Source organism: Pleurodeles waltl, chromosome 6, assembly GCF_031143425.1.
Source record: "Pleurodeles waltl isolate 20211129_DDA chromosome 6, aPleWal1.hap1.20221129, whole genome shotgun sequence".
Classification (NCBI taxonomy): Eukaryota; Metazoa; Chordata; class Amphibia; order Caudata; family Salamandridae; genus Pleurodeles; species Pleurodeles waltl.
The window spans coordinates 1,662,645,362-1,662,671,451 of record NC_090445.1 but is presented as its reverse complement, the minus strand read 5'-3'; the positions used below and the strand labels follow the sequence as shown (position 1 = coordinate 1,662,671,451).

General features: G+C 45.8%; 1 protein-coding gene across 1 annotated transcript in view; it reads right to left on the bottom strand.

Moving 5' to 3' along the window:
• The window catches only part of LOC138301302 (uncharacterized), a 93,755-nt gene extending 77,779 nt beyond the window's left edge, over positions 1 to 15,976 (bottom strand). The window contains exon 1 of the mRNA XM_069241615.1: positions 15,803 to 15,976. Within this exon, the coding sequence (XP_069097716.1) occupies positions 15,803 to 15,823 (21 nt within the window). The 5' untranslated portion in view covers positions 15,824 to 15,976. The remainder of the gene's footprint in view (positions 1 to 15,802) is intronic.
• Positions 15,977 to 26,090: the final 10,114 nt, after the last annotated feature.

The window sequence follows — 26,090 nt, the reverse complement described above, 5'->3', positions numbered from 1 at the left end:
AGAAAATTATATATTATTAACAGATTTGGTCCCCAGCTTTCAGTAATGACTCAGTGGGGGGTCCCCGGGTTTCAGTAATGATTCAGTGGGGGTCCCTGGGTTCCAGTAATGATAAAGTGGGGGTCAACAGAAGTCAAAAGGTTGGGAACCACTGGTCTGACAAACCTGAAATCAGGTATTCATAGGTGAAAAGCCTCATGACCGAGGGTTAGACCACACTATCCAACTCCTTCCACCCTGATTCCATGGACATCATCTTTCAGTCACCCTCGTATTTCTGACTTATTGTTCCTCAGTTCTCACTGCTTAACCCTCATATCTCACTCCTGATTCCTCATCACCCCACACTCCTCTTTCCTTAATCATCACTCCTCACACAACCTCTTCACTCCTCGAGTGAGGATTCTCCTGTACACACCCTCACACCCACCGTAAATTCCTTCCATTCCCCCTGTGATTGTCAACCATGTCAACTATCTGCAGTAGTTAGTGCTTGATTTACGGAAAAGCTTTTCTGTTTTCCTCACAATTTAGACCTTCAACCTGTCCTTTTTAGCCAGCAATACAATGCATAGGGGATTTTGCAGCCCATCACTTCTAAAGTTAAGCTTAAAAATGACAACCGCAAAAAATACCCAGAAATATCTAGGGTGCCCAGGCGTCCTGGATTTGCCGGGACAGTCCCAGTTTTTCACCATCTGTCCCAGCAAATTTCAGTAAATTTAGCACATATCACAGTTTTCAGAGGGAATTGGCCAAACACAGAAGGAGGCGAATTTTCATAGTTTCCACTACAGAATCAGCCAGCAGCTCTTAGCAGAAAGGAATTAACTTAATACAGATGATAGTGTGTGTAAATGTTGCATGTAATTCTCTTTAGTGCTCAGTGTTTGTTTGGTGTGATGAGTGGTGTTACTAAAGTCATTATGGGCCCCTCAATCACTGCAAAATTGTAGTGCTACCTCTATGTCTCTAGAATGTGCCATTTTTCTTGGACATTTCACTAAACACCCACAAACTACATAATCCAAATTCCTTGGACTGCTAACAGATAGAAGCAGTCACATTCAGTGTTGGCAGCTATTCTTGAGCCAGAACTGGGGTTTGGGTCAGGCCTAGATATCCACTGCATGCTCAGTGTGTTATTGGTATGCTCTGTAACAGCGAACTGCAAGGCAGGTGGAATGGGGGACAGTTCTCTCTAGCGCAACCTGTTATTTACTTTGTAAACACCTATAATACAATGGAGTCTGCAATCCTATATAATGCATTGTCTCTAATTTCCTTATTACAGGAGAGTTGCAACAACTCTAGTCGCATATAATAAAGGAAAACGTAGCCACTCTCCCATAATAGGTTATTGCAGTTGAGTTCTGAAGTCACAATGTCTGCTGCTGGAGAGAAAGGCATAATTACACGAAAAAAAGGCAGCTAGATGTTCTTTATTCTGATATTTTTCTCTAAAAAAGAAAGATTGATCAGTTGAAAGGAAATATTTATGGCAGCATGTTTAGTTTTTTCCCGCGCTATAGGTCATTAAAGGAAATATAAAATCTCTTCATTTTTCTACCTAGTCTGAGCCGTGTTCTTTTTAACCTGCCTTACATTATACAGATTCCAAATACCTTTTCCAAAAATGACAGTATTTTGGTATACTTAATTTCTCACTAAATGTTCTGCTTTTATTCTTCTTGTCCAAAATCAATATGAAAGAGCAAGACACTAAGGAATTAAGCAGTTTATGTAGGGGATGATGGTGTGACCATGTGTTGTTATAAGGAATAAAATACACTCTGCTGTGAATTAAAAGGATATTGCAAGTAACCTCAGAGTTCCACGACATTATAACGGTACTCAACCGTCAGACTCACTCTTCTATAATGTCACAGAACTCTATAGCACCGTACAATATCTTTATAAAGTAATTTATTGCATACATGTTTTTATGTTATGCATGGCCCCCAAAATCCTCTTTTCTTGTTTTCAACTGCTCATGGGCAGAAGACTAATGGGGGCGCTGTACATAAGAAGGACTCTCCTTCCTGTCTCAAATGTATAAAAATAATAATACCTGATCTTCTCCCAGCCACCACCTTCTGTGCTTTCTTTGCAGTTTTCTATAGCCAGAACTCGGCCTGAAGGTATTGGAGCACTTTACATGAGCACCAGTTACATTACAGAACGCAACGTTCATTTTTTAGGCAAGGGGAGATTAAGTGATTTTTCCAGAATAACAGGATGTTGAGCCACTGACAGGCTCTCCCCAAGAGCACATTCGAGTCGCCTGGAATTCTTTCAAGACAACTTCTGTATTCCACTGTTGCTTTGTCAGCAGCAGATAACCAGATTTAGAATATAGTATACAGAACACCAAGGGTTAATTACTTCCCAGTGGATCCATTTTTATCACTTTTAGAATAAACCAACATAAAGCTGAATTAACGCCTGCAAGGAGTCAAACGTATGCCTTTCAAGTTATGTGCAGCTATTAGTAACTCATGTATTACACAGTAAATTATTTTACCACTGCATTCTCTTTAGATATGTTCAGCCTGCTTTTCATTAGTATGTTACACAAGGATCTCTGCAACAAACTCATTAACCAACTCAGCTATTTTACACCGACTACACCTGTGCCTTACATACAGAGGCACTGGAATTATGCAAATTTGAGGCTGCAATGTTTTTTGCATAATTATGGATTTGCCCAATTACCACATAACCCATCACCTACTACCTAATATTTTAATTAAAAAAAAATTCCATCAATCAATCACCATTTGTATAGCACACAGCTGCTTCCTAGGAGGAGTCCTGGCACTCAAGCAGACAACTGACAACCAATACATCCAGTGCAAATAAATAAGAAGGGGTTAGCTTTTGTCAAAGAGAAAGGTTTTCAGTTATTTCTTAAAAACTGAGATGGAAGCAGCTCTACACAGATTTATTGGGAGAGCATTTCACAGTTCACCTGCCAAGCCTGTGAAAGACCTTCCTCCTTGCCTTGCTTTAACATATTTAAGGACATGAAGCAGTAGAAGATGGTTTGATCTGCGCACTCTACATTGCTGACAAGGGCGCAGTCTTTTTGCAGATATGCGGGTCCCTGCCCAGAAAAAGCTCTAAAAGCTAGTGTTAGAGCTGTAAACTTGATCTGATTTATCACAGGAAGCCAATGAATTTGCTTCAAATTAGGTGGTTTGGCCTGCCTATATTAGACTCTTCGGATCAGCCTTGCTGCTGCATTCTCCACGATCTGAAGTCTGCAAATTAAGAAAGCCGGGAGAGAAGGGGCGTGGCCAACCGCTGACTAAAATGGCCACATCCTAGCAAGGCTCTGATCCCCTAACCAGCACCATCCCTTGAACCTCCGACCATACATCCAATATATGCACACCATCACCCTCTGTGGAGCCTGGCATCATCTGGGGCCTGCTGAGCCGTCGGGCATCTCTGGGGTAATGCCTTGCACGGCACACCTGGCTGTGGTCAAATAGTGGAGGGATCTGAGCCATGGAGCCTAGTGTGGCCCTGCGACACAGCAGTGACAAGGGCCTGGTGAGGATATGGAGGTTCCTTCCTGCAGCGGGGCCCGAGAGTCCGGCTGGGCCGTGCTATGCTTGCAGAGGAGGGGATTGCGCGGACTCCTCCATGGCGGCCTCGGTTCGTCAGGCCATGGTGACTCTTTGGGAGAGTTGGCTTCAGAAACTGCTGCAGCTAGCGGAGTTGTGGGGGCTGAGAGAGGGGTCCTGAACATCAGATAACCTGGCCTGGCCTCCATCAGTCCCCCCCCCCTCCCTGTAACCCCGGGAGCGTCCCTCGCTTTGGCTCGACCCAGCAGTGGGGGAGCGGCAGATACGGTGCCCTGGGTCCTTGATCGGAAGGGGCAGTCGCAGCTGCTGGTAGGAGCAGTGTGGGCCCGGGGGGAAGCACAGAGGTGCGTTTTGGGCCAGTCGGGCCTCTCCCCTCCCTTCCAGGTCTAGCACGGCTGCTGGCGAACAGCCCAGTGGGGCATCCTAAGATGTACAAACAACGTGACTCACTCATAAGACGGGAACCAGTGAAATAAAAGTGGTGCTATATCACAGGGAGCCCCCCAGACCTTCCCAGCGAGACTGATTTATGACGTGAGACAAGAGATTCCGACCAACATGAGGGGATATTAAGCAGTAACAAAGTACTGCCAGAAGGCGACGAGTTCCCTCATTTCCCCCTTTCCTCTTTCTTTTCAGCCAGGAGCCCGCCAGCTGCGATCTGTACACAGTGGGGAAGTGACAATATCTCTCCTATGGGCGAGGAACCGCACAGTGGGAAAACCGACAGGCCACCGAAGGTTTACCTATATCCCCCAGGCTAGCGGCGGCGAGTACCACAATAGCCCCCCGGCTTCCTTTCCTGGCTCTCCAAAAGGCGAAAAACTTGATTCTCCAGGGTCAACTGACTTATAGTACCGCCATGACTGGAGGTAGATGAGGAAAAGCTGTGCAACAGAACAAACTGGACAGGTACACAATCCCAAAGGAGGCTTCTGGTACGGAGGCATCCTTGAACCTTGAAGTGCCGGCACAAACCCGAGCTGTGTCTGAGGCGGGGCCCCCCACAACCTTCTATGAGCTGACTTACGTAATATGGGTGCACCCGTGAGAGAGGTCAAAGACTCTACCGCCTCACCTCCCTCCAGGTGGATACAAACACCTTAAAGGCCCAGGTCAGAGAGCTACAGACCCTCACCACTTATCTACAGGCCAAGCTTTGGAACTATGAAGGCCGATCTAGGAGGAACAATATTCAGATTGCAGGAGTGCCTGAGTGATCCGATGATCCCGCCTTTGATGTGATTGTCGAAGACCTTCTCCTCAAGAAATTGCAACCTAGAGGGCTTTCCAAGTTCTTCTCAGTAGAAAGCGTCCACCGCGTTCCTGGAGTGTCCCCACACCCAGGGGCACCGCCTCGTCCGATCATAGCCAGAATGTTTAACTTCCGAGACCAAGATGTGATCTTGCAAATGGCTCACGTCGCCCCACCTGTCCACTATGAGATGGCAGTGATAACCTTCTTACTGGACTTTACGATGCAGAGGTAACATCTACGATGCAGCTTTCTGGAGGTTAAGAGAGCCCTAAGGGAACGTGAAATTAAATATTTCATGATCTTTCCAGCCAGCTTGCGAGTGGTTACAGAGTGGAAGACGTAGTACTTTGAAACACCGAAAGACACCTGGGACTGGCTTGAGGATTGGCGCATGGCACTGAAACCGCAGAGTATGTCACGCACAGGAAAACAACACTAGAAAACTGTCGAACTGTCTCAGTCTGCTGATGGAGAGCCGTAGAAAGATCAGAACACCTCACCGAAACTGACAGCAAATTAGCCCCTTCGGGAGACAGGGAACTAAACTGACCCACTCAAATCACTTGGGCCTATCCTTCCTACTTTTGGTAGCCCCACCTGGATGGCTGCTGTGATGGAACCTGGACCGTTCGGCCCCATGAAAAATGGAATGCAGCCATCAGACATGAAACTCTTGCTATACTGTGTGGAATGGCAGGACCGTGGTATAATCTTTCCTATACAAGGGTGGAGTACAGGGGATACTTGGCTGTTGGCAACAGCTGCCTTTCGTTCACTATTTTGGGATGGGGCGAAGGGCACTCTGCAGAGTTGGGGGTTGGGTAGTTCTAGACCCACAATGCAGGGAAGCAGGGAGGGGGGCACTGGTTGGAAAATGTTATGAAGTTGGTCTTTGAAGTCTTGTTATGTTTAGTTTGCAGCACACGGGCAAAACCACGACCTACAGCCCTCCTGTCTCACCCCAACCAAAGAAGGTTTATTCCTCTCCGTTACCATGTAGCAATACTACGCACCTTGACTCTTTCCCCTTCACATCCATGACATATACTTCCCCAGATGTAAAGCTGATATCCTGTAATGTGACATGACTGGGGGATAAATTAAAGAGGGGGATAGTACTTCAGTATCTAAAAAGGAATGCTCCAGATATTGTTCTCCTCCAAGAGACACATCTATGCGGATACACCTACCGCACCTTAGACCACTGGTGGTATAAACTGATGGTACATGCGGGATACACCTCAGGGTCCCAGGGAACTGGCATTCTCATGTGTGCGACGCTGCCTTTCATAGTAAAGCACACTTGGGTGGATATATATGGGAGATACGCAGCACTCACCCGGACATTGGACGAGGCCACACTTAACAGTCTTGCGCCTCTTCTGAGCTGTGTGCTCTACTATTAAAGCTACCAGATGGAGAACTACTAATGGGAGGAGACTTTAACGCAATACACTGCAAGACTAAAGACCGATGGCTGGCTAGGCAAATGGCCCAACCCCATCACTCCTTGACAGACTTCCTGACAGCAATGGGGCTTATTGATACATGGCGGGCCTGTAACCCGTCAGTGCAACATTAAACATTCTTATCTGCAGCCTCTCGCAAACTGACTACATCCTCACTTTCCCCCACCGGTTATATTGTTTTAAGGAGATCAAACACCTTGCCAGAGGGATAGCTGACCACTCGCCAGTCTGGGCGGCATATGGTAATCTGAATTCACCTTTGCAGCGGCACTTAGTGCTTAATCCCTGGTATCTACAGATACCTCAGATCACCGCCAGCTTGATTACAGCCTCTAAAAACTATTTCACAGAAAATGTGTGCTCGGTGGAGTCCCCACTGACACGCTGGGAGGCCTACAAAGTGACAATAAAGGGACAAGGGGTCTCGGCGATTGCGGGCATAAGAAAGATACAAAAACACATGTGGAAGCGCTGGAACAACAAAAAGAGGGTCTGGAAGCAGGACTGGTGAGTTCAGATCAAGTGACTGGTGCACACCACCTAGCGCTAAAGCAAAAAGAATTAAAAGATGCCGCAACAGAAGCGGCCTGCAAGCACTACATTGCTACACAACAACACCTATACGAAGTGAGTGACAAGGCTGGCAAATTACTGGCATGGTTAGAGGGAAAAACAGAACCAATAGATGGGTGCCCGAAATAGAGACTGATGATGGAGTCCGAGTGCGAAATAGACAGCTGATAGCAGATGCCTTCGTGACCTATTACACAAGCCTGTATTCCCAGGCCCCTTCGGCCTCAACTGCTGCAACTCGTGACTTACTATCTGATCTCGATCTCCCGAACCTCACTCAGCAAGACAAAGACCTCCTAGAGCAGGAGATAACACAGGATGAAATCTTACAAGCAATACGAGACTTGTTCTCCGGCAAAGCTATGGGACCTAATGGACTCCCAGTGGGATTAAATAAGCTTACAGTGTCCACAATTGCCCCCCACCTTTTAGCAATGTCTCTGGAAAGTCAGGATAGAGGAATCCTGCCGGAAGACCAGTGGTTAGCCTACATAGTCGTCATACATAAAGAGTGCAAGCCCCTGGCGCTATGCACCTCTATAGGCCCATCTCCCTCCTCAATGTGGAGGTCAAGATCCTGGCGAAACTCTTGGCCTCTCGGTTGGTCCAAGTGATCCCTTCGCTAATCCACCCAGATCAGTCTGGTTTTATGCTGGGACAAAAGTACGGCACTTAAGCTGAGACGCTTTTACAGTGTCCTGGGTAGAGTGCCCCACATTAGGGAAGATGCACTGGGGTTTTCATTAGATATGCAGATGGCCTTTGACACTATTGACTGGTGATATCTCTTTGCAGTCCTCCAGAAATTCGGGTTTGGGCCATGCTTCGCAGCCAGGATACGCCTCCTTTATACAGAGCCATTGGCCCAGGTAATCGTCAATAGAGGTACATCTTCCAGTTTTCGACTTCAACAGGCACTCGTCAAAGGATGCCCTCTGTCCCATCAGATCTTTGCCTTGGCCCTGGAGCCCTTAGCGGCCTGGATACGTGGAGATCCTCTCAACAGAGGCTTAAAATGGTCGAAAGAGTGGGAGGACAGCATATCCCTTTATGCCGATGACATCCTGTTATATATTTTGGACCCCACCCTTGACAGAGTGATGCATAGCCTCACACACTTTCGCTATTACTCGGCTACACCATTAATTGGGTCAAATCTGTGCTTTATCTCCTCTATGGTCAAGGAAATATATATATATATATATATATATATATATATATGTATGTATATATATATATATATATATATATATATATATATATATATATATATACTACGGCTTCAGATAGATGTCGACCAGTGGAGAGCCCTGCCTCTGTCGCTCCTGGGACAGGCATCGCTGTTTAAAAGGATGGCACTGCCTCGCTTCCTTTATGAACTGCACAATACCCCGTAACCTATCCCTGTGTCTTATTTCCAACATATTGACCAAGAGGTACCCACTTTTGCTATGGGGTTGATGCCCTGTACGCATAGCCACTAAAAGTTTAGTGAGGAGCTGGTACGATGGAGGCGTTGCCCTACTGGATATACGCAACTAATATCGAGCAGCCCATTTAACTGTTATTAATCACTGGACTTTCCTCTCAGATACGGAGCCTGCCTATTGAACGGACTGCAATGCCATGAAGCCGGGAGGAGTCCTGCAAGCATTATACGGGGGGAAAGGCCTCAGATATTCCCCATTCCTATGGCTTTCGCCCTGGAACAAAATAGTGTACTCGTGGGGTTGGAACAACATCATTACACAACTGACCCCCTTGTGGGACACAGCGGCACTGGGCACATTAGCTACTCCTTTCTGTAGATGGGATCTTATTAGTCTCACATAACTCAGAGATCTGTGGACATCGGGTGCTGTTCTTACCTTTGCAGATCTCCAGACATAATTTCAACTTGCCCATACTGAGGCATACCGCTATCTTCATATCAGGCATGAGCTCTATCAGGTGTTACCAAGAGGGGAGGATCACCCTGAATCATCCCTGTTTGAAGACCGTTTATTGTCCGAACATATGCCTAGAAAGACAACATTCCTTACATACTGTAAGATTATCAATAACCTGCCAGATGTATGTGGGAGCCTGAGTGCACACTGGGCACGTAACATAGGGGAGCTAGAAGATGACGAGTGCCAGGAAGCCCTTGGCATCCCCTAGGGAAGTAGCCATCCGAGCAAAGTACTTGTTAGTACAATTGAACAATCTCCATAGACGCTATTATGCTTGTACCAACTATGCAAAAATGGGTAGAATAACCTCACCCTTATGTCCCCAAAACTGTGGTCATGAAGAGACATTTTATCACATGCTGTAGAGTTGCCAGGTTATATAAAGATACTGGAGCTAAGTGGTGTCTTGTTTGAATAGTGTCTGTGGGAACAATGCAGAACCTGAGCTTAAGTGGTGCTTGTTGAACAACTGGGAGGCGACCAAAAGACATCGATGTGGATCAGATATGGATGACTTTGAGAATGGTTGTGGCAAAATGTATTATCGCCCGCACCTGGAAAGCGAAGGAGCCACCGGATCTGGAGGACTGGAAGTCTGATTTAGACTGGTGCATCCTGGCAGAGAAGGTGATATATGAGAGCAGAGAGTGTCCGCGAAAGTGTAACAAATTCTGAGGGAAATGGAACAAACACAGAGGTGGACTGTGTGCCTCCTCGGACGTTGCAAGACCAGAGGGTCCACATGCGCTATGAGTACATGACCGTGAGAACTTTTGGGTGGGAGGGATCGGGAAGGGGGACAGGAGGACTCGATTGAGAGTAAGGATGATGACTATTTGTGATTTGACAATTCTGACTAATTTTGGTTGTTTTCTTGCAATATAAAAAAAAAAGGCGGGTTTCCCAGATACACGCTATAAGCCTAACCTAACCCGGCGGTGACCAAGGTACGCACTGCTGTCTTACAAATGTTCCCTGGGATCAGGTGCAACATCTACCTTAAGGATCTAAGTTTGGCAAAACAAGCATATGACACCTGCATAATTTGTGTGGCAAAAGAGAGATTTGAGTCAAACAGGACTCTTACATTTTTTGCATGGTCTGCAGGGGCCAGGGAGATTCAAGTTCCTCGGACCACCATAATTTAGGAAGTGGAGGAGAGCATGTACCAAAGCTTAGCTTTAGGGAATTGTCCTTCATCCAGCCTGCAACTCCCTTGAGGCATTCTTTAAACTTAGTCAAGGCTGAGTCTGTGTTTTCCTGAATGGATACTAGAAGCTGTGTTTTGGCTGCATAGGACACCACTTGCACACCCCAAGCTTCAATCAGTTGGGCTAAGGTGGCTGGGTAAAGATTAAAGAGCGTAGGGCTCATTGTAGAGCCCTGCTGAACTCCATATAGTATGGGCCTAGGGGAGGACGAAAATGGCTGAAGATGGACTCTCTGTGATCTATCCTGTAGATAAGACCTCAACAAAGAGAAGTTTTCCCTTGAATACTTGCCATTTTAAATCTCTCCAAAAGGGTAGCATGAGAGACTGTATCGAACTCTGCCAGGAGGTCTAAAAAAAACACCATCGGTGCACGTCCGCCATCAAGATGTTCTTTGATTAATTTTATGATTTCCATTAAGGCAGTTCTGGTGCTCACCCCTTGCCGGAAGCCAGATTGTTAACGATGCAACAGGCCATCAGATTCCAGGTAGACACAGAGCTGACTGTTAATCAATTTTTGCTTCTGCCGGCAAGAGGGAGATGGGTCTGAAATTGCTCAGCATGGCTGGATTAGCCATAGGTTTCTTCAACAGCGGTTGAAGAAAGCTTGTTTCCATTCTGATGGAAAGAGACCTACATCAGAATTTTGTTGAATACTGGGTAAATAGTACGGGCAATCAATTTTAAAATTCTAGGGGGACACGGGTCAGCTGCTGATCTCGATTTACATTTTTTTAGGTCTTCCAAAGAAACTTCCTCAGGAATTTCAAGGAAGTTTATATTCATGAGTTATCACCATATCCACCAGTGTTTCTGTTCCAGAACTTGCTAGGAATAAAGCATAGATCTTTTGAATTTTTCACAAAAAAAAAAAAGAATGATAGGTCTTCTCAGAGTTCCCTAGAAGTGATAAAGTTGCTCTTGACAGCCTTCGGGGAAAGCAAGGAATTAATAATTTTTGGTGCCCTCAAAATTTGTGAGGCGAAATATTCTCTCTGCACTTCGACTGTAGCTTTGCCGAAGTTTCTCAATGCTTCCCTCTATTGGATCTTTGCTTCTTATCCATATGATTTTCTCCAGACACGTTCTAGCCTTTCACAGTGGCTTTTTTCCTCCCTCAGCTCAGGCGAGAGCCAGGGATCAGAAGGTTTGGTCCTTTTAACTCTTAGAGGATTTAATGGTGGTACCATGTCCAGGGCATCAGTAATACATTTATTAAGCTTGGCCAGTCAGATCGAAGAGTTTGGGAAGGCCATTATTTGAGCAATCTGGGGGCCAATATATCAGGAGGCCTGAAAAGAAAAAGCAGGGATCTAATTTAAAACTAAAAATTAGACCCTCAATACCATCTTTTTTCTCTAGTCGGGTGCAGGTGGCCTAATCTCTTCTTTTTTTTTAACCATCTTGATTGAAAAATAGGATACAATATCCTGGTGAGATAGCTAGTGCTACATCAGGGCTGATAATTCATTCAGCCATGTTTCTGTCAAAAACATGAAATCTCAAATGTGGCATGAGCAGCTTTTATCAGGCAAAGATTGGGGACAAGAGAAGGAGGGTTGCCCCGTCGGTCCAACCACAAGCGCTAACAAACAAAATTGTGTCCCAGTGGTGGTGCCGAATAGAAGAGTCGAAATGGAAGTCTCTCTATGAATATACTTGTTTTTTTAGCAGCAGGATTATGTGCAAAATAATAAGTTAAAAAACATAGAACACACTTCTATTATATACATGTTTAAAAGTGAAATACAAATCCCGGAGAAAGTGCAAAGTAAGCTGAAAGTTGTAAAAAAATGTCAAGCCCCAGGTGTTTTTAAACACTTTCAAGCTTTCACAAAATCAAATGCAAATAAAGACTTGTGCTGTCAATGACCACCTACCTCAAATGGTTCAAAAGTTACTAAAATGCAGCGGCACATGTTGCTGCGCAGTGGAAGGCCCTTCGGAAAGACTGCCTAGTCACCTTTCCATAGCTTATGCCTACATTTAGGAGTTAGCCAATGAGGATCAGCCAATGCCCACAATGTTAACAAGTGTAACAGGCATTGGAAAAGCCAACAGGTCTTGCCTATGCGAGAGATACTGGCTTTGACAATGCGTTTTAGCCAGTATGTACACCAGTGTGGCTGCTGTTCAGCATGGATAAAAGTGGGAGTGGGTTGGGGTGGCTGAGTAAATTAGCGTGGTAGATTGGAGTGGGTAGATTGAATTGGGTGGATTAGTGAGGAGTGTGGTAGATTGGAGTAGAGTGTGGTAGACTGGAATGGAGTAGACTGGGGTAGATTGGAGTGGGGTAGATCAGGGTAGATTTGGAAAGAGTAAGGTGGGGTGGTTGGGGTAGACTGGAGAGGAATGGGTTTGAATGGAGTGGGGCAGATTGGAGTGGGGTAGTGTGGGTGGATTATAGCAAGGTAGAATGGAATGTAGTGGGGGTCAATAGGGGTAATTTGGACTGGGGTAGAGTGGAGTAGGGTAGATTGGGGAAGTGGGTTAGACTGGAGTTGGGTGGGTAGATCGGTATGGGGGTAGAGTGGAGTGGATTAGGGTAGATTGGGGTGGGTAGAATAAATTGGGGTAGATTGGAGTGAAGTGGGGTAGACTGGGGTGGAGTGGGGTAGAGTGGAGTGGGGTAGAGTAGGGTGGAGTGGAGTAAGATATAATGGGGTAGAATGGAGTGGAGTTTGGTAGACTGAATTAAGGTAGATTGGAGTGGAGTGACTGAATTGAGGTAGATTGGAGTGTAGTGGTATAGACAGGAGTGGTGAGGAGAACATTAGAGCGGAGGGGGGTACATTAGGGTGGAGTAGGGTAGAGTGGAGGGGGGGGGTAAATTGGAGTGGTTCATGGTAGAGTAGATTGGAGTGAAGTGGGTTAGATTGGGATGTGGTGGGGTAGATTTGAGTGGGATAGAATGGGTTAGGATGGGGTGGATTGGGGTGGGTAGTTTGGAGTGGGGTGAATTGGATGGGGTAGATTAGATTAGGGTAGTTTGAGGGGGAGTGGGGTAGGGTAGATTGGAGTGGGAAGGGTTAGATTGGACTGGTGTAAGGTGGGTTTGGGTGGCATGTATTAGATTGTAGTAAACTGGAGTGTGGTAGATTGGTACAGTGGAATGGAGTGTGGATGATTGAGGTAGAATGGAGTGACGACTGGAGTAGGGCATATTGGTGTAGGATAGATTGGGATGGAGTTGAGATGGATTGGTGAAGAGTGGAGGAGGTAGAGTGGGGTAGATTAGGGTGGAGTAGGGTAGACCGAGTTGATTAGAGTAGGGTAGATTGGAATGGACTGGGGTAGATTGGAGTGGGTAGACTGAAGAGGGATGATTGGAGTGGAATAGTTTAGAGTGGGGTAGTTTGGAGTAGAGTAGGGTAGATTGGAGTGAAGATAGTGTAGGGCTAAGGGTGGGGTCGATTGCAGAGGGGTAGAGAGGGGTGGGGTTACTGGGGTAGACTGGGGTGATTGAGGTAGAATGGGTAGACTGAAGTTGAGTGAGGTAGATTGGAGTGGAGAAAATAGGATATGTTGGAGTGGGATAGACTGAGGAGGGAAAATCGAAGTAGGGTAGATTGGGATGGAGAGGGGTGGGGCAGATTGGAGCGGGTGGTGTGGTTTGGAGTGGGGTAGATTGGAGTGGAAAGGGGTAGATTTGAGTGCAGTGTGGTAGATTGGAGTGGGGTACATAAGATTGAAGAGGATGGGTTAGATCTGGGTAGAGTGTAGTGGGGTGGATTGGAGTGTGTCAGATTGTGGTGGAGTGGGGTAGATGTGGCAGATTGGAGTGGGGTAGACTGGGGTGGGATGGAGTACATTGGAGTGGAGAGAAGTTGGATAGATTGCAGTGGAGTTTGGAGTAAAGTGGGGTTAATTGGAATGGAGTGGGTTAAAATGGACTGGGGTAGATTAGAGTGGTGCAGGGTAAATTGTAGAGGGATAATTGGAGTTGGGTAGTTTGCAGTGGGGTAGATTGGAATAGGGTAGATTTGGAAAGAGTGGGGTGGGGTGTACTGGGGTAGACTGGAGTGGAGCGCGGTAGACTGGAATAGAGCTGGGTAGTATGGAGTGTGTTAGACTGGAGTGGGGTGGATTGCAGTGGGGTAGAATGGAATGGAGTTGGGGTAGTTTGGAGTAAGGTAGATCGGGGTAGAGTGGGGTAGATTAGGGGAGTGGAGTTGACTGGAGTGGTGTGGGTTGATTGGGATAGGATGGGATAGATTGGAGTGGGATAGAATGGAGTAGAGTGTGGTAGATTGGAGTGGAGCAGATTGGGGTAGATTGGAGTGCGGTGTATTGGGATGAAGTGGGAAAGATTGTAGTGGGGTGGATCGAGTGGAGTGGGATATATTGGATTGGAGTGGTGTAGATTGGGGAATTGTGGAGTGCCGTGGATTGGGGTAGATTGGAGTGGCAAGGAGTGGAGTGGTGTAGATAGGAGTGAAGAGGAGTAGACTGAGTGGAGTGGGGTAAATTAGGGTGGAGTGGAGTAGATTTGAGCGAGATAGATTAGGTGAACTATGGTAGGGTACAGTGGAGTGGAGTAGACTACACCCTCTCTTATTATATGGATACTTTACAAGATTGTCACATAAGTTCTCTCACTTTGAAGTCCGAGAAAGAAAAACAAACACCAAGGGCCTGATTTATACTTTTTTAATGTCGCATTTGCGTCATTTTTTTACACAAAAGCGGTGCAAATTTACAAAATATAATTGAATTTTGTAAGTTTGCGCCACTTTTGCGACAAAAAATGGCACAAATGCGGTGCAAAAAAAGTATAAATCAGGCCCAAGTCCCCTGGAATAGACATTCTGACATTTCACCTCTGCCTTTGAATGCAAAGCAAATGTGGAAAGAAAAAAATAAGATTTAAAGTCCTGTTTACAAAAAATTAGTTTGTGGAAGAATATAGTAAATACGGTTTAGGTAAAGTGAGCGACAGTCACTGGACAGCCTAAAGCAAATAAAGCCAGCAAATAGAAAGACAGAAAATGCTAGTTACAAAGCCAACCTTAATCAACAAGCAGAATGCCTTCCTAGGTTAACTTTCTGAAAGCCCCCAAGATGTCTTTAGAAAACCAGACACATCCAATGTCTGGTAGGCTGCAACCAACAATGACAAAATAATGAAATAATAATATCACAAAATATGCTGCGTTATGCTGCATAATTTGCCTTTTCATGGGGCATAACTTCGTCAACTCTGCCACATAATTTGGACGTCCTCTGCCGCATAATTCTAGTGGCCCTGCTTACATTTTGTAGACAATGCTCCACAACAGGCACATTTACTAAACTCTTGTAGCGCCAGCCTGTGACCAGAGAAAACAAACAGCTGTTTCCAACAACTTCACCAACCACCTGAACTTTTTCACCAGTATTATTCCTTAATTGGGGGGGATACAATGTGTCTACTCCCGGCTCGGCCATTCTTAAAGATTCTGTCCGCTCATGACCCGACCCCTGGCTAGGCTCCCTTTCTGCGCTACCGCCCTCTCCCCCAATTTTTATTTATCATTTTTTTCCCCATTTCCAGCCATCTTAACCACGGGTGCGAGAGCCGACATTTCTTTAGACTACGCAACGGAACCTTAGCCAATCATTACCAGGTCCCCAGAGCCCTCCGGAAAACATCTTACAAGAACACGCAGGAGAAAATGGATTCCGATCAAACACGGGGATTGTAAACAGCGCTAGGATGCGCTTTAGGCGACACAAAGCACCACATTCGACAGCTCGAGACTTGCCTGTCGTGAGACGGAGAACATATGTTAAAAGAAGAGACGTAATACTTCTGAGAAGAGAAGAGACAGCGAGCCAACAACAAACCCTGGCCCCATCTTCTCCTCTTGCAGCGCTGCTCACTCGTGAGAGGACGGCTGCGGAGAGGTGCAACCTCCAACGTCAGGGGGGAGCGTCCTCACAGCGGCCATGACGGCACGGATGGCGGAACCACATACTTCACAAAAAACTACTTGCAAAGGAACCCCTCTTACGAAATCTATAAACGCGTTCCAAATGAAATAGAAACGCTGGCGTTTCTTGGTAGAGGCGTTAATTTCTTTTATATTTTTCATTTTTACATACGTGTATTTTTATCTTGTGATTCATTTGTGGAATTATTTATGTCCATAATAAAACAATTTCGTTTTTTTTTCTCTGTTATTTATATACATTTATGACCTTGGGGACTAGTGTTTGATGTAGCTTGCAAAGCACGGAGGGCTATTTTCCAAGATGGCCAGAAAGTTTACGCACAGTGGGCTTTCAGCAGTTCTGAGCCAAGAATCTTTGGGGGTTTTAAGATGTGTCGTCGCCCACTGCGCTGTCAGTGAGCAGGGACAGGGGACTATATTCACGTGCGACCTGCCGACCGACCTCGGAGTGCAGGAGAGATGAGTAACTTTGGCACTTAGAGAAAAGTAGCAACGCTTAAAGCCACAACGTTGTCCTGGCATTTAACCAAAAGTACAGTGCATCTTGGCACTTTTAGTTTAGATTTTAACATTGGCTTGAAAATTCGAAGCAAAACACGCATTTCCAATGCAATATGTCTCGCATATTTCAAACAAGTTCATTGTCATCTTTTGAGAACAGCGCCCACGAGCAAAAACTAAAGAAAACATGAGAAGAAACTGAGAAAAAAACGACTTGACATAATAAAATAAAGTTAGATTTAATAAATAAAACTTTGCAATTTTGTGCCTGCTGGGCAAGTTTTTGCCAGTCACAAGCCTTCTGTTTGCAGGCACTAATTAAGTTGCATCAATTAGTGCTTGATCCCTGCTCCACACTGAGAAACTGAAGTGATGCCAGGCGTGCTCGACGAATTACGAGGCCCACTGCGCTGTCAGTGAGCAGGGACAGGGGACTATATTCACGTGCGACCTGCCGACCGACCTCGGAGTGCAGGAGAGATGAGTAACTTTGGCACTTAGAGAAAAGTAGCAACGCTTAAAGCCACAACGTTGTCCTGGCATTTAACCAAAAGTACAGTGCATCTTGGCACTTTTAGTTTGGCTTGAAAATTCGAAGCAAAACATGCATTTCCAATGCGATATGTCTCGCATATTTCAAACAAGTTCATTGTCATCTTTTGAGAACAGCGCCCACGAGCAAAAACTAAAGAAAACATGAGAAGAAACTGAGAAAAAAACGACTTGACATAATAAAATAAAGTTAGATTTAATAAATAAAACTTTGCAATTTTGTGCCTGCTGGGCAAGTTTTTGCCAGTCACAAGCCTTCTGTTTGCAGGCACTAATGAAGTTGCATCAATTAGTGCTTGATCCCTGCTCCACACTGAGAAACTGAAGTGATGCCAGGCGTGCTCGATGAATTACGAGGCTGTAAAGAAGAGTGCCATGCAAACCAACAAATGCTGAGCAACAGGTGGGATCCAAGCCCTTTACTAAACACAGCAGAGTCTCGCAAGCGAAACGCAAGCACTTGCGCATGCACTCGGAGGGTCAACCCTAAAAACAATAGGCCAGATGTATGACCATTCCATTTTGCAAGTTTTTAACTATGACCTTTTGGGAGTCGCAATTAGGGACTCGCAAAATGATGTGTACAAATGTGTCTCAGACACATTTAGCCATTCCCAAAGTGGGTCGCAAAGACCTACCTCATCAATATTCATGAGGTAGATTGCAATTTGCGACCCTATTGGGAATGTCCGCACTCACAGGAATGGTGGCCTGCTGGGAACAGCAGACCACGTTTGTGACTGCTTTTTAAGTAAAGCATTTTTTTTTTTAAATGCAGCCTTTTTTCCTTAAAGGAAAACAGGATGCATTTCAAAAGGAAAAGATGAAAAGTTTTCTTTTCATTTTTTAAGAGAAGACAGTGGTCCATGGGACCACTATCTGCTCAGAAAAAATATTTTTGCTTCCATTAACAAAGGGGAAGGGGTCCTCTGGGGACCCCTTCCCGTTTGCGAATGGGTTACCACCAACTTGAAGTTGGTGGTAGCTGCGATTGTTTTGCAACCATATCACAAGTCTCAAAACAATTTTACATCCCCCTGTGACTCGCTATGAGGAAGGGACGCCCTGGGCACTCCCCTTCCTAATAGCAACTCGCAAACCTATTCTGCGAGTCGGTAACAGGTTACCGACTCGCAGAATAGGATTGTTACATAGGGAAAAGTCTTTTCCTGGTTGCATACAGCGACTGGGAAAGGCTTTCATACATCTGGTCCGATGTTCTTTAAAAAGCTTGCATTCACTGAAGTTGTCGCACATGCACGATTCTACATTGCAGCAGCATTACACATTCACACCTGTCAATTCGCATTTGGCGGCTGTCACCCTCTTTTCACTGATATTCACTCTGCCAAATAAAATGCCTCTGCTTGTTTCATTGTGGCCACCCTCATTTAAAAACTACAATCTACCTAAATATCGTTCATTCTCCTGCGTATGGCATAATTTATTTACCGCTTCCTACATCTGTGTGCGAGGATACAGCACTTAGCAAGCTACACCATGTAGGGTGTGTGGTTGTAAGGGTGTTGTTTTTTTCTTTTTCATCCTAGGGCCTGGTTACGAGCTGAGACGTTATTTGTCGCCCCTGATAAATAACGATACCTGGGGGTACGTTATTTATATGGTGCATTAAATAAAACCAATTATGAGTTTATGGGGAATAGCGTGGATTTTGGATACCATATGTTTTTCCCAGGTTGACCTGCTGAGATTTAACAAATGTTGGGTTATTTAATCCATCCGATATTGATCTGATGCTTTAAATAAAAACAAACTCGTAATTCAGTCCCATGTGTATAAACAGGAGGTTACGCACAGCATGGAATTTAATGAGCCACTCGTAATTAGGCCCTAAGGAGGAAGTGTTTTCATGTCACGCTTGATGACCAGCAAGGTGCGGTTATCGTGTTATGGGACACAGCGCCTGGCGCAGTGATGGGGAAGGGTATGTGAGACAGCGAGAGAGAGCAGCAAATCATAATGGTAGTAAGGACTAAACATATGGGCAGCTACACAGCAACAGCCTGGCGGCAGGGGCAGCATGATGCTCAGTGTGGGTACACAAAAAAAGAGGGTAATGAGAAAACGCTCAGTAATCTATATGGCAACATGAGGAACGCAGGGATAGTTTTGAACAAGTAAAAGGTTAAGAACTGGAATTAGCGACTGTTAGAAATGGGACCTCTAGTTGGCATAGGTATACACCCTTGTCCAAGTAGGGACCACAATCCTAGTCGGAGTAAGTCACAACACAATCCTAATTATCCTGTGCCCACCCTCCAGTAGCTTGGCACTGAGCAGTCAGGCGTAACTTAGAAGGCAATGTGTAAAATATTTGTGCAAAACGTATACCATAACACAGTGAAAACACCACAAAAAGACACCACACAGGTTTAGAAAAAAACTAGAGAATATTTATCTGAATAAAATACTGTTGAAACGAGGAAAATCCAATGTACACAAGCAAAATTATAATAAAAAAAAAAAATGAAATCCAACTAAAGCACCTAGAAACACAGTAGCTCCAACTGGGGCTGTCACGGCATAATTGACAGAGTTATTCCCCACAATCTGAGACCACCGTTGCCGGTCAAGGAGTCACACGGACCCCCAGGTACAGTACCTTTTGAAAATGAAGAACAAGGACTTCGCATGGAGTTGGATAGAGGAGTCGCTGGAGTCGGTGCAGCATCAATCCTTTACGGCTTCTGAGGAAAGAGGCGTTGGTTCCGCGCAGCGGAGCAGGTGGAGGTGAAGCTTTAGTTCTGTCCGGATGCAGGGGGAGATGATGCGGTGGCGTCTGCGATGCGTCGGTTCCTTGTGACTCAAGAGGGGTTGCTAGTTCCAGTCCGTCAGGACATGATATGTCAACTTAGCAGGGTCGCAATGACCCTGAGTGACGTCAGCCGAGTTGCAGCAACGTCGGACTTGCTTTGCAGGCTGCAGTCATTGCGTGCAGTGATGTCCACGGAGGGGGGAGCAGGCTGCTGCATCGCTGAAGTCATTCAGGAGTCGCTGGAGTCAGGTACTAGCAAAAAGCTAGTAGTTGAAGTCTTTGCTGTCCCTGAGACTTCAGAACTCAGAGGTAGGAGTTTTTCACTCGCAGGACATATAAAACACATTTGTACATGTCCTGCCTTTTACCTACATAGCATATGAACATGAAGAAAGTACAGGAGCAATGAAGGCTGGCAACCTTAGCTGAAAGTACACAAGCTTTAAGGTGTGCAGATTCCACATACTTGTGCGAGGCTAGGCCAAAGGAAGCCAACATCTGTAGAAGGGATTTATGTCTCAAGCCCCTCAAAGGTTCCCATAGGTGGACAAGCCCTCGTTGGATTGAGGATAAGACCATTCACAATAATGTGATCACCCACTTACATGCCTGACGTCACAATTATTGGTTGATCAACAAGTTCACAGGCATTAAAGAATACAAGTGTTTTCTGATGCTATGCAGAATTTATGTACAAATTGGGAGAAATCCCCAGTGTGAAAGTTTCCCTATGACAATTCCAAACATGTGTAGCTTATTCTTTCAAATCGTGATCTATTTTATATTGGGGTATGGATACCTGTGGCATACATGGCAATGTTCCCATTTTAGGTGGTAAGAATTCTGATTTAAGTCAAAATTGACTTAGGCCTCTCACACTTGAAATTACATTTTCCACTTCAATGCAAGCCAAAGAGGTAATTAAATACTCAAGATTTTGTTTTCTAAATCTTCCTCTTACCTGTTCCAATGTCTGGACATGCAGGCCATGGGGGCACACAGGGATGTAGTCCTATTAGTATTGTAGTGCAGAGTAACTGAGCAAGCACAGGAAACTCTTGTCAATAGTTCTCTGACATGGCTCAACCAGATTTGCCACCTGAACATGGCTACAAACCTAAGAGCTCAGTTTTATGGATAGAGGAGGCCCGAGCAGGTGCACGTGCTCTCTCACCACCAACAACCCCACCAGTGTTCTAACACTCCAATAAAAATAGGGGATTAAGGCACTTTGGGTAGAGTTATATATTAATGTCAGGCATGCCATTTTAAATTGCATTCTAAGAAAGTATGGTTCCACTAAAAAAAGAAAAAAACAGCAGTATTTCATGGATCCATCTCGTCTCCAGAGCTGGCATGTGAAACAGTATAATCTTTTACAATTGTGAAATACACATTAATTCAAATGATCACATTTAAGGTAAGTCTCAATATAGGCACTTTGTACATACATACAACCATCCAGCAATTAATTGGGGTGCTCAAAATTTAAAGATTCAAACACCTGTATACATCCATAATACAGAATACCGGCAGTCAAATCCAACATCTGTATTCCAAGGTTTACGCAGATGTTTGAGTCTGATTTCAATAAATATGTCCGAGGTGCAATATAATATGACCTGCCTTAAATTCCAAACTTATCACAGTAGTACAACTATTCCACTGCTTAGTCCACGTTTCCTTGAGAAATCTGTGATTATGAGCAACAGTCCACAGGCAAAGACTCGTGGAGCCACCAGAAGGGCTGAAATGTTTCGCTATAAGACTCTGGGATCCTTATAGCACTTATACTTTGTCAGAAACATTCACAGGCTACCAAGTCAAGGATGAACCCCTGGCCACCGTCCACCACAACAGACTTAAGGTAACTGGGGCCGTAGGAATAGATGAAAGCTTCCCTCAGAAGGAAGATCAAGTTCTCTTAGCAAGCCGCCCATTTAAGGTGATTTCTATGGTTGACGCCCCTCTACATTAACTTGCTTCACATTGGTCGCCTGCCTGGTCTTTCCCATGGATTCTGCGCTAGTCCTTTCTTGAAAAAACACATAAAACCAGAAATGTGTGCACTTCTTTAAAAATGACTAAAAAAATCTAACACAACGCAATGAATTATCAAAACAAGCACTGACAACTCTCACATCTGCCCTCTCAATTGCCAAATTCTCTAATGATCAAAACCTAATTTTCTCGTTACATACTTATCCCCAACTTTATCTTCCCTCTCTAAAAAAAACAAATCAGGAGGAGGAATCACAATAATATTCAAAGATCCCATCCACAGCACTACAACCACAGAGCCCGCAATCCACTACATAGGGCTATGGCATCAAGAACATACACCCTCAGTGGTAATTTGTACCTACCCTCGTGCACTGACAACTGACTCCAACAATTACATCCTACTAGGAGACTTTACCTTCCACCTAGAAGACAAGAGCGACGGGTATGGGTTGGGTATGCCCAGATGTGGGTCTCGTACACATTATGTCAGAGGTGATGAGCCCATAAATAGGGCAAAACCAGTCCTGGATTGCTTGTGTTCTGGTTCAGGGAGGACCTGCTTTGGCAGTTCATGCTGGACTGTTCCAATTGCAGCAGGGTCAAGACTGATCTCCATATAGTTGAGTCCAAACTGAGGAGGCATGGTGTGCAAAATAACAATGGACTGGGATGCGACCCCATGTAATTACCAGTGGCAGAGATTAATTCAAGTATTCTATCCATCCAATAGTCAACGCATAGCTAAAGAAACCCTCAGCAGACCCCACACAACTATAAAACTACCCTGTCTCCCTTCTCCCATACCCAGCCAAAATCATTGAAAAAGCCATAAACACTCAACTCTCACTATCTTTTTTTGTTCTATTAATTAATTCATTTTCAGTAACATACAATCTGAAACTCAATAGAAAAAAAGTTACATGAAATTAATAACAGCTTCCATAGTATTCGGTCACAGGAAGACTTCTGATATGAAATAGCATGTCACAAATTAAACCTTAATACCCCAATCCAACCCTGTTATGACATTCAACCTCCCCCGGAGCAATCTGATATAATGTATCTGTCAGTTTCGGGACCACTGAAGCATCAGCATCAGAAATCATCAATCTGTCGATGGGTGGTCAATCTACGAGGTATGCATGTTTTTCCTGGCCCCTATGCAGCTCAGAGCCCAATAGGACAATCAGACTTCTCAATAGCCACCTCTCCTTATAGACTCTAGCTCACTCTCCGTACAAGCTACGAAATAGCCGATCGTGTGAGCAAGAAGGCATCCGGTTAGGAGAGCAGGTAACCCTGCAGGGGCTCACAAATGTCCTGTGGCCTGGAATTTAGAGGCAGGGTTTCTGCATAGAGTGTCAGTTGGTCATAGCAATAAATAAGGTCAGACAACCACTCCTTAAATTTAGAAGCCTGTCCCCTCCCCCATCAACAGGCAATTCTACAGTAACACCGAGGCCAGCAGAGGAGTGAGTTTAAAAGTTGGCTCCAGCATACAAGGACCAGCTCTCAACTGGGTCTGCTCCTTCCTCACAGGAAGGAGTCAACCTGCTGCCCTACATGTCAGAGGTTAAGAACCTCATATGCAGAGTCCAACAGAATCATCTCTAACTCCATGTCTCCGCTTGCGGAACTCATCAGGTCATTTAACATCAACACCCACCCCACCTACGCAGACAACACCCAACAGATACTCTCCCTGTCAGACAAGACCCCCACCACAAAAAACAACCATGCCACCTACATGCCCGTAGTAAGCACATGGATGAAATCCAACTGCCTCAAACTAGTCACAGACAAAACTGAAGTGATGATCTTTGGAAGGAAAGCCTTTGCTTGGGACTCCACCCTGTGGTCAACTGACCTCGGCCCCTCAACCACCCCCACTACCCACCAAAGAAATTTTGGAATCATCCCGGACAACAAGCTTGAAATGACAGCCCAAACAAATGCAGAGACCTCTACTTGCTTCCATAGCCTTAGGATCCTGTGAAAGATCTTCGAATGGCTACCAGAGAACACTAGGCAAGCAGTTACACAAGCCCTGATCACCAGAAGCCTCAAATATGGCAACACACAGACAGACATGCAAAGCCTATGCAAAACCACTGTAGTGTCACAGCACTTACACACATGAAAGAACCACACAGTGCTACAAAAATAAAGGTACTTTATTATGATAACACAAATGCCAAAATATTGTTTAGGCAACACCCCAACTGGAGGTAAGTAAACACACTATTATGTACACATTAGGAGTCTGTGATTAGCATAAAAGGCAATAGAAAACAGTGGGGGGAAAAAGGAAGTACTGAAGGCCCTGCTGGGGACCAAACCATATACTAAGTAAGTGGAATGCAAAAGTCGGGGCCCTTACTCAAGGAAGTGGAATCAGTAGAGGGGAGCTGGAGGAACTAGGAACCTCACAAGGTAAGTACCAGAGTGCCCCCCAGCAACCAGGAGAAAAGAGGTAAGTATCTGGTGCTCCCCAAACGCACCAAAAGGACTTCAGAAGAGGATTTTGCAAGACCCAGATAAAACTGCAAAAAAACAAAGGTAGATCCTGGTAGAGGAAGACCAGTAAAGGAAGGGGACCAAGTCCAGTTTGCATTGGAGTGGCCGGTTATGGCAGGAGCCACTACCCACCCGTCTGTGGATGCAGGACCAGGTCGACTGTGGACAAAGACGGTCAGCAGTGCAGCACCGGAGCAGCAGAAGTGTTCCTGCAGTGATGCAATTAATGTCCCAGGTCGGAAGAAGAGTTGCAGTCGGTCAGTGGTGTGGAAAAAACACCAACAAGCCTTGGCAAAGGCAAGAGTCGTGGCTGGAGAGATGAAGGGCTGCTGGGGACCAACAAGGTCCATGGGGACTCAACCAATTGGGGTGGGGGGGGGGAGGGTCAAGTCCTGGGTGACCGTCAGCAGGGAGTAGAGTCACAGGAAGAGGAGGCAGCCCCCACATGCATCCCACAGGCAGCAAGCACAGGAGTAGCGGTAAGGCCCACGCAGCACGCCTAGGACGGAGTCCCACATTGCTGGACAAGCACACAGAGGGCTGTGTGTCGCAGGTAAGAGTGCTGGGCACTGGGGCTACACGGAGCCTGGAGATCCCTGGGAGGAGAGACCAACAAGCCTTGGTAGCTGCAAGAGATGCAGTGCATGGGGGTACTGTCCTGCGTGGAGATGTAAGGGCTTACTACCTCCCAAGTTGGACAGCTGGTAGAGGACCAAGAGGACCATTCCAGACCACTACCTGTGATGCAGGATCCAAGCAGCTCTGGAGGAAAGGAGATCCATTGTCGTTGGAGTTGGTGCCTGCGGATGCAGGGGAGTGACTCCTTCACTCTAAGGAAGTCTCCTTCTTGTACAGACTGAAGACTCGTCACCCTCAGAGGATGCACAGCTGGGAAATGGTGCAGTTGCTGGAAGGAGCCAGAGAAACAATGTTGCAGAGCAGAGTCATCGCTGTAGTTGCAGATTGTCGGTTCTTGGAGGGTCCAGTTGTAGTTCCAGTGGCCAGAAAGTGAAGTAAAAGATGAAGAGGAGTCCTGCTAGAATTTTGCATATTGAATCTGAGGACCCACTCAAGAGCCTAAATAGCCCAGGAAGGGCAGGGTGACCACCAATCAGGAGGGGGCTGTGATGTCACCTGCCTGTCCTGGCCACCCAGATGATCCCAGAGGCCTCTGCCTATCTTGGACTGAAGGTAGCAGAATCAAGTGGCCACCTGGAGGAGCTCTGGGCACCACCCCTGGGGTGGTAATGGACAGGAGAGTGGTTACTCCCCTTTCCATTGGCCAGTTTCGCGCCAGCACAGGGACCGGGGGTACCTGGACTGGTGCAAACCAGTTTATGCAAGGAGGGCACCAAATGTACCCTTCAAATCATACCAGTGGCTTGGGATGGCTACCCCTCCCAAGCCATGTAACACCTATCTGCAAAGGGACAGGGTGTTAGCCTCCTCTCCTAAAGGAAATTCTGTGTTCTGCCTTCCTGGGCTTGAGCTGGGCAAGCAGCAGGGGGGCAGAAAACTGTCTGAGGGGAGGCAGCATCATGGGCTGCCAGAAAACCCCAGAAGACTGGTAGGAGCAATGCTGGGGGTCCTCCAGGGAGCCCCCAGAGTGCGTGGAATCATGCAACCAATAGTGGCAACAGTATTGGGGTATCATTTCAACATGTTTGATACCAAACATGCCCAGGTTCGGAGTTACCATTATGTAGCTGGACATAGGTTGTGGCCTCTGTCCAGTATACGGGTAAAATG